Raw genomic sequence first — 8,932 nt, 5'->3', positions numbered from 1 at the left:
CTCTCTCTCTCTCTCTCTCTCTCTCTCTCTCTTTCTGTACTGGCAATTGAACTCAGGACCTTGTGCTTGCAAGGCAGGCGGTGGAACCACTGAGTTTAATCCCCAGCCCCATAATCATCTCTTAAAGGTCCTACCCCTTAATACTGTTAAAATGGCAGTGAGGTTGCAGCATGAGTCTTGGAGGGGACATTCAGAGCACAGCACAGGACCCTCCTAGAAAGGGGCTTCTTTTTCAGGCTGACTTGTGTTGTGTGGGATGGAGTCCATAGCACCCTCTTCTGTGCTGTAGCCCTCTACAGGCCTGAGTTCTGGGGTCTGAGCCCCTTGAGGAGAAAGATGGAGCTGCCTCAGTGGCAGGGAGAAGGCAGCTTGGGATTGGGGAAGAGATATTTGGCTGTCAGGTTGGGACTGGTTGAATTTGCAGGGTTTACAGGGATGTTTGTAGACATCTGAGTGTGGTGACCCTGGATAACTGCTGAGAGGAGGGGATGTGCTTCCCTTTGCTCGGGAGCATGCCAGGCAGCAGTGACACCTCTGATGCTGAATGCCCTTAGTGATGAGGAGCTCAGCACTATAGACAATGCACAGGTTCTGAGACAGGGCCAGGTCCTTCTGTGAAGCCAGAAGTCTTTCATCTTAGCTGTTAAATGGGAACAGTGTCATCTTCTGCTCATATGGGAGGCAGAGGAGCATCTGGAGCCAGCCTATCCAGGCGCATGGCACTCCATCCTAGCCTGGTGACCTAGTGACCTAGTGATCTGTGCCTCAGTTTCCTCATCTGTTACATGGCAGTACTGTTCTGAGTTTCATGTGAGGATTACATAGCTGCCATGTGCCATGTGTGCTGAGAACCCCCCAGGAGCTGCCAGAGGAGAGGCTGTGGCCGTTCTGTCTACTGATGCCTTCATTTCTCCTCTTGCTGTCTCGTGGTCCTGCAGGTGTGGGGGCCACCCCCTTTGAGGACAGCCCAGGTGGACCGGCCTGGCTGCATAGCTGAGTGACTTAGCTCAGCACCCCCAGGGCTGGGAAAGGGCTGGGAGGGGCTGAGGCAGCCCTGGGGCTGACTGGGTGGGCTGCCTGGGCCTGTTTTGTCACCTTCGGTTAGGCCAGCCCTGTGGAGGCACGCCTTTCACTGCCCTCTTGCACAGGGTGGGGGCATATTTGGGGCTAAGCATTTTGGAGGCTGCATGCCACTCAGGACTCAAGGTAACCCCAGTCCTACTCTGCTGGTTCAATGGGCAATGTGAGACCTTCAAAGAGACTCAGACTGTTGGGCTGAGACCCGTGGCCTCATGACACCTGATGAGTATGTGTGGAACTGTGGTCCAGTGTTATGCATTCCCTTTGTAGACCCAAATATTTTTATTTTGTATATGGAAAAAAAATTGTGTTTTGGTGCTGTGGGATCAAACCCAAGGCATCATGCATGTTAGTCAAGCTCTCTGCCACAGAGCCGCATCCCCAACCAAACAAATGTTTTTGGGAACAGGCCACAGGCTTCTCACCTGCAAAAGAGGTCCAGCAAAAAGTCTTGACCCTATTCTCCATCTCATGGCTTGCAGGGCCAAGTCCTGAGGGACAATGAGTCCCAGGGCAGACCCACGAAGAGGGGCCCAATATGGAGCTTGGCCAGCTGCAGATGGCAGTGGTGTTGCAACAGGATGGGAGAACAGGAGAAGACCTCCTTCCCTAGGCACCTGTGTCCACCCCATATGTAAGCTTGTTGAGTTTGCCCCACACCCCAGTGCAGGGCTGTGCTGTCTCCCTATGAGGGAGCTGGCTCCAGGAGGGGCAGAGTGCAGGGCTCCACTGCAGTGAAAAAGCAAATCATCTTTTAAAATAGTAAGCGCAGGGGTTAGAAATGTTGCTCAGTGAGAGATCTCACGCTTAGCATCTGAAATGCTTGGATTCAATCCCCAGCACCACAAGAAAGCAGCAATAACAAAACAGGATTTATAGTTGACCTTCAATATCTTCACAGGATTAGTCCTAGGACCCTCACATATACCCAAATCTAAGAATGCTCCAGGCCCTTATACAAAATGGTATAGTATTTTCATAACATCTTTGCATATCTTGCTCTGTGTATATAATACACACACACACACACACACACACACACACACACACATACACACACATTTAGCTCACTGTAGTTCAGGATAGTCTTGAACTCACCATGTAGCTCAGGCTAGCCTTGAACTCTTGAACTTTTGGCAATCCTGCCTCAGTCTCCTGAGTGCTGGGATTACAACTGTGTACCACTATACCTGGTGCTTTTTATTTTATTTATTTACTTTTGAGACTGGGTCTCACTAGAGTTCAGGCTGGCCTGAACTCACTATGTATCACATGCTGGCCTTGAACTCAGAGATCCTTCTGTTTCAGCCTCCTGAATGCTGGGATCACAGGTGTGTGCCACCATGCCCAGCCTGGATCATATATTTTAAACCATCTCTAGGTTACTTTTTTTTTTGTTTTTTTGAGATAGGGTCTCACTATGTAGTTGAGACTGACCTGGAACTCACTATGAAGCCCAGGCTGGTCTCGAACTCCCAGCAATCCTCCTGCCTCAGCCTCCCAAGTGCTTGATTACAGGCATGCGCCACCACGCCCAGCTCTCTAGGCTACTTTTAATAGCTGATATAATATAAATGTTACTGTTATATAAGTAGTTATTATAATGTATCATTTATGGAATAATAAGGAAGTCTATACATGTCCAGAAGAGACACATGTTTTTCCTGTGAATATTTTCAATCTGTGCTTGGCTGAATCAGAGGATGTGGAAGGCCAACTGTCCTGAAACAAAGTAATTGGTATAATAGTATAGATCAGCCTCGCTCCAGGGGCTTCTCTTTCCAGGCTCTTTGCACAAGGGAAGATGGTGAGGGAGGGCAGGACAGGGTGAAAGGGGAGCAGAAAGGGAGATAGATATAGGCTGGGGCAGCTGAACAGGGAAGGGATGCAGAGCCTAGGTTAACAAGTGACGTCAACTCTCAGGCATTTGAGTGGCAGGACCAAGGTCTCTGGAACTTGCTAAATCAAAGTGACCTAACAGCCTGGGCACCCCCAGCGGTGGAGCAGGGTGAACGTGGAGCCCGGGGGGAGGGACCAGACAGAGCAAAGGCTGTGAACTGTGTGGCCCAGAGAATGGTCTACTGTGCTTGGAGGGTGGGGATGGCTGGGTCTGAGGTTGAAGGAAGGACAAACTGAGCCCCTCCCCACTGTGGTTGGTAGGAGGTTGCGTCTGCGTTCTGATAGGTGAAGCTCCCTGATGGCCAGGAGGGCAGAGAGCAGAGGCAGTGAGTTCAGATGTGGGGCAGGCTGTGGCGCAGCAAGTCAGAATGTCAGCCAGACTCAGCCACCACCTTGATAGGCAGTGGCTCCAAGAGGTGGAATCACAGGAGCTCTGATTTCCAGCCTTGGTAGGCAGAGGGACTCTAGAAGGAGAAGGTGAAGGTGTTTCTTAGGGCATTAAGTGTGAGGATTTTATGGACCACAGAGGACTCTACATATTCTCATCTAGATCCCCAAGTCTCTTAAGATTTCCAAGGACAGTGAAAGTGGGGCTTATGATGAAGTTGGATCTGGATACTGTGGGCACTCAAGAGAGACCTGAAGTGGACACGCGTGCTTGGCAGTTTCTAAGTGACAAGCACTGAGGGGAGGGAGGTGATTGGCAGGGGCCTGGGGCTCTTTCTCTATTGGCAGAGGAGAGGCTGGTGAGAAATGTTTCAAGACATAGGTCAGAGAGGTCAAGGGTCAGGTGGTCATCCTGGGAAGCTGTGGTTTGGGATTCGGACTCAGATCATGATGGCCTGGCAGTCAGGGACAGGGCAGGCGTCTCTCCTGCAGGGTGATACTCTTATGGGTCCAGCAGGCAGCTCTGAAGCTGTGCTTCTGTCCTTGAAGTTGTTCTTCAAAGTTGTTGGGTCCTTCTGGTCTGGGAGAGTCCCTGCCTCAGAGGCTTTCCCAGGCTGAAGCATCTAGCCAGCCTGTTAGGAGCCCAGCTGGAGCCTGCCCTGGGTCCCTGCCCTGCTGTTTTGCTCCAGCCCTGGCCGGTCTGGTGAGTGTGCTCTCAGGCCAGCTGTGAGAAGATCTGTCCTTCTTCTCATTTCACACTGGAGGAAACAGATCCGAAGATTCTTTTTTTTTTTCTGGTACTGGGGATGGAATTTAGGACTTTGCGCTTGTGAGGCAGGTGGTGGCACCACTGAGCTAAATCCCTGGCCCCCACAGATTCTTGTCTCACACCTCAGAGGCTGAATCCAAGGCCAGCGCTCACTCTACAACAAATGAGCCATGAAGGAGGGAGTGAGGGGAGTGCTTAACCTGGCTTGCTAGAGTGTGCTCAGAGACCCCAGCCCTGGGTCGGTCTTTCAAGCTGGCCTTTAGACTCCTATCTAACTCAAGTCCATAGTGGGTCCAGCTGAGAAAAGAAGAGAGGAAGAGGAGTATGTCGTACTGAGGGATGGGCTCACACAATAATCCCTCCTCCCACGATGGAGAGCAAGCCCCTAGCCCAGTACCTGTGGCCTCTGGCAGATAACAGCCCTGGTCTGCCTTTGGAGCCCTCTGGGAAACAGAGAGGTTTACAGTTCCGTCCTTTGCTCCCAGGGTCCAGGAGCAAGTCCACCCTATAGCTCAATAGTCATCAGAAGAGGGGTGTGGCAGGGGGCTCTGCTGACCTCCAACCAAATGCCAGCCCCACACTTATCCTCCCTGGCCTGGGTGAAAACTTCTGGCTGCTCTGGCAGCCCATCTCCCACAGAATGAGGGAGAAAGCTTTGCTAAATCTTTGCTGGGGTGGGTGGCTGATTACCTGGAACCCCCACAGGTTCTCTTTGTTTTAAAAGAGAGTGATTGTTAACCAGAATGGTTTTCTTTTACTCAAAATTTAGGCAGGATATAGAAAAAAAGTGTGTTTTATTTGTGGGAGGGACCGTGGTAATAACTAGGCTGATTCTCCCTCCTCGGCTTCCACAGGGATGTGGGTTAGAGATAGAGAATCTGTCTTACACTACCCTGTGTTCCAAGGTATTGCTTGGCCTGGGGTGGGGGCACAGAGTTGTGGGAGGACAGGGCTTAGAGCATCCCTCAGCAGCAAAAGCACCTGGGGAGGATCAAGGGAGAGCAGGGTGAGGCTGTGGGGAAGAAGAGGCCATGGGGAGAGCAGGGCTTCAGAGCTGGAAAAGTGATTAGCAGCTCTGATGAGTTTGAAGTCAGGCCTGGCAGCCCCAGGGTAGCAGGAGAGGAAAAAAAGAGCTGGGTTTCGGAGGTGAACAAAAATGGCTGCGAAGCTCAGGACAGATCACAGGGGCACAGGCAGGTCCCTGAGCCCTTAAAGTAGGATTGCATAAAACATTGGGAGCCCATGTCTTGTATCTTGCACCTTCTGCAGGGGAGTGGTGGTGGCGGATGGAGGTCCCCACCCTCCCAGGGCAGTAGACAGGCTGTTTGATCAGTGAGTGTGTAAATTGGGATTTTATGGATCGCTTAGTCACTGCTGGAGCTGGGGCTCCCAAATTCCTCTGCCCCAGAGTGCTTAATCTAGTCCTGAGCTTCCTCCTGGGAGGCAGAGGGAAGGACTGCTCCCCACAGGCCCCACCCCTCCTGCTGCTGCTCTGAGGCCCCAGGCTTTGTTGGTTGCAGGTTGAGCCGTTCAAATGTGCTAATACACTCCATGGGGCTGCTGGACAGTGGGACTTACCCTTCAGTGCTGTGGTTGGCCAGAGAGGCCATGGGAAGGGGCTCCCAGCAGCAGTTGGGAGTGCGTGTTGTGTGCTCGCATGCATGCAGACATGCAAGTGTGCCTGCCTGTGGGGAGGGGTTTTGGGGTGTCCACCCTGCTCAGTCCATTGGGAAGAGACAAAGGATCTTCGTGCATCTCAGAACAAGCCATGTTTCTACCTGGTCAAGCTGGTTAGGGAGCTCACCTGTTGTCCTTTACATCCTGACATGGCAGGGCTTGGTGAATATGTGTTGAATGAATGGGTGGGTGAGTGACCACATGAGCGATTGCGTTTGCACTGGGGTTAAATCTGCTGGAGTAACCCAGCACCTACAGATTCCCAAATGTCCTCCTAAATTGCCCAGTAACTCTCCCTCCCTTTACTGAGCTTTGCTTTAGCCTAGGTCTGCCTGGCTAGACATCAAGACCGTACATGAAGGAGTGTCCAGGCCTCAGGGGACACAGCTGTGACCCCCGGACTCTCTTATCGCTTGAGAGTGCTTTCACTGTGTTCACATTTCCCTTCTCTGCTGGTCCCCATCTGTCTTTGGGATTTGATGAGGATGAGGATGGTAGCCAGGTTGGGGGAGGGGTGTTGAGCAGTGGATGGGGGAGGGAAACAGGACAGCCAGATGACAAACTGCCCTGTCCTACCTTCCTCTCCTGCTCTCCAGGCTGGTCTGGGGGAGGGGGTTGGCCCAGAATGCCACACTCTCTCCTGTTTTAGGGGAAGCTGGGGTCCAGTGTAGCTGTAAAACTACCTGGGGAGCCTCAGGAAGGAAGTGTAAATCCTGAGAAACTCCTCCTGAGGTCCTGGAAGATCTAGACAAAGCTAGGATTGCAGTAGGTGATATGTCAGGAACCTTCCTGGGTGCAGAGCCAAGCTCTTGCTGGGATCAGAGCTGCCTTGTCCAACCAAACTTTCTGTGTGATGGAAATGATCTATGTTGCTACGACTGCACAGGACCATCAAGCAGCGTGGTCACTGCTGCTGAGGGACTGAATTTTAGTTTTATTAAACTTTAATGAATTCAAGTGAGAATAGCCACACGTGACTAGTAGCTGCCATTTGGATTAGAGGCCGGGGTTGCAGTGAAGCCCCTGCTTTGGTGCAGATGCCAGCCTTGCCCCTTTGGAACTGTGTGGCCTCGGGCAGGACTCGTCCCACCACACTGTGCCCCTTCCCCAGTCTGCTGAGTTGCCCCAGATGGCAATGCTGTGTGGGTCCTCCTGGTTAGAGGATTATCTGCTCCTTGGGCCACAGGGGAGATCCGTGCCCACTGGAGGAAAGGGTGCCTTTTTGCCTAAAGACTTGGAGGCATCTTTGGAACTTCCTTGAGGATGTCAGTCCAAGAAGGCTTCCTAGTAGGGATGGACGGAATGGGGTTGGGCTGGAGCCGAGCAGTAGCCAGGGGCTGAGTAGTGTCTGTGCCCAGAAGCCCAGTCCTGGAGACCTCTGAGCATGAACAAGGGCACCTTGGTAAATGCTGGGGTGTCTCAATGGGCTGAGTTCTACCCCACTCTTACCAGCTGTTACGACTTTGGGAGAAAAACTATCCCTCTCAGACCCTCCATTTCCTCTTCTATAAAATGGGGAGAGTTACCCCTGTTTAGTTGGGATGAAGTGAGGATGAAACCAAATGATAACTATGAAAGTTCTTTGCAAACACTAGAAGCCTGGGAGGAAGGGAAGGCTTACTCCTCAAGGGTGCCGGGACTCTGGCCTGGCCTGGCCTGCTAAGACGACAACAGATGGTCACAGCTTGGCTGTGGCCCTGACCGCGGACACAGGCAGGGATTTCTGCACTGTCCCCTCCCCCCAGCACGTGTGCGCACACTGCCCAGATGGGGTCCACTTGGCCAGCTTGGCCTGGGCTGACCTCCTGCTGTTTGGTGTTTGACATATGAGGAGGCCAGGGCCAGCTCACACCCCACCACACCCCCATCCCACTGAGGAGCCAGGCTGGCGGGGAGGCCTCACTACCTCCAGGAAGCAGGATCCCAAGGGCCCTGATCTCTTTACCATGTGCCTGAGGCTTTTGATGGGAATTCCATTGCCCCCTTTGTCCTCTTCCGCAGAGACTCCAAAGAGGGGAGAACAGAGAAAGGGAGAAAGGGAGACTACCCCCCAAAAAAAAGAATGAAGGAGAGGATGCCAGGTGGGGGTCCCGGGGAGCTGGAGTGGGTGCCTTAGGGCTCTAGCCACATCAGGAGTGAGAAGTTTCTTGGATTTGAAAATTAAAAACTCCTCTTCAGGGCACCCCTCCCCATCCATTCCTGAGGGAATTCCCTGGCTTCCCCTCTTAACACCCTTACCATCTCAAGTGGGCTTACCTTGAGTTACTCATTTTTTTTTCTTTATTCGAACATGGAGGCAATTTCAAGCCTTTTTCAAGCCTCTTTGGTCATCCATCCATCCTACCATCTATCCTGTGGTCTATTAAGAAGTTACTGTGTGTGAAGCACTGTCCTAGGTACTTGAGTTAAAGCAGTGAACAAAAACAAAGTCCTCGCTTTTGTGGAACTTTCTGGTGGGTACACAGACAAGAAAGCACAAAATAGGTCAGATGAGAAGGAGTACTAACTACCCAGAACGTCAGGTTGGAGGGGACAATGTCTGAGGCGGCCGCTGAGCAGAGAACTGAAATGAGCTGTGGGAATGCTCCTGGCACATAGTGCAGCAAGAGTGCATTCGAGCAGGAGGCAGGAGGGAGCCTGGTGTGGGAGGAAAGGCCGGAAAGCCACTGTGGCTGAAGGGGAACAGAGGAGTCTGGGAGAATGATGGTGGCTGAGGTCCAGGGGTAATGGGAACAGATTGTCAAGACCTGGTCAGTTAATGTGACACTTTGGCTTTAATCTGAGTGTAGTGCAAGCCACTGACATTCTCGGGTGGAGGAATGACCATCAGACATGTGTTCTAAGGTCCTACTGTGTTGAGAACAGAGAGACACTGTAGAAAAGGGGAGGTGAGATTGGAAGAAGCCCTTGCTGCTACTCAGGTGAGAGACAGCCCTGGAGGTGGTAATACTTTGTTTCAGACACAAGGTCAATTGGGTGTGTTGTCCTGAAGTGAGGGAGAGAGAAGCTAAGGATGACACTGAGATTTCTGCCTGAGCAACTGGAAAGGATGAAGCTACCATTTCCTACTATGGGGAAGACCCAGGAGGGGTCGGTTGGTGAAGCCAGAGGTTTGAGTTT

General features: G+C 52.0%; 1 protein-coding gene across 1 annotated transcript in view; it reads left to right on the top strand.

The window, feature by feature from the left end:
• The first annotated feature begins 70 nt into the window (after positions 1 to 70).
• Fignl2 (fidgetin like 2) overlaps positions 71 to 8,932 on the top strand; it is a 22,315-nt gene continuing 13,453 nt past the window's right edge. Inside the window, exon 1 of the mRNA XM_019208083.2 lies at positions 71 to 1,714. Coding sequence (XP_019063628.1) covers positions 1,582 to 1,714 — 133 coding nt within the window. The 5' untranslated portion in view covers positions 71 to 1,581. The remainder of the gene's footprint in view (positions 1,715 to 8,932) is intronic.

Source organism: Fukomys damarensis, unplaced genomic scaffold, assembly GCF_012274545.1.
Source record: "Fukomys damarensis isolate Sample0158 unplaced genomic scaffold, DMR_v1.0_HiC HiC_scaffold_15, whole genome shotgun sequence".
In the NCBI taxonomy this organism is placed as follows: Eukaryota; Metazoa; Chordata; class Mammalia; order Rodentia; family Bathyergidae; genus Fukomys; species Fukomys damarensis.
This window is presented reverse-complemented; position numbering and strand designations above follow the sequence as displayed.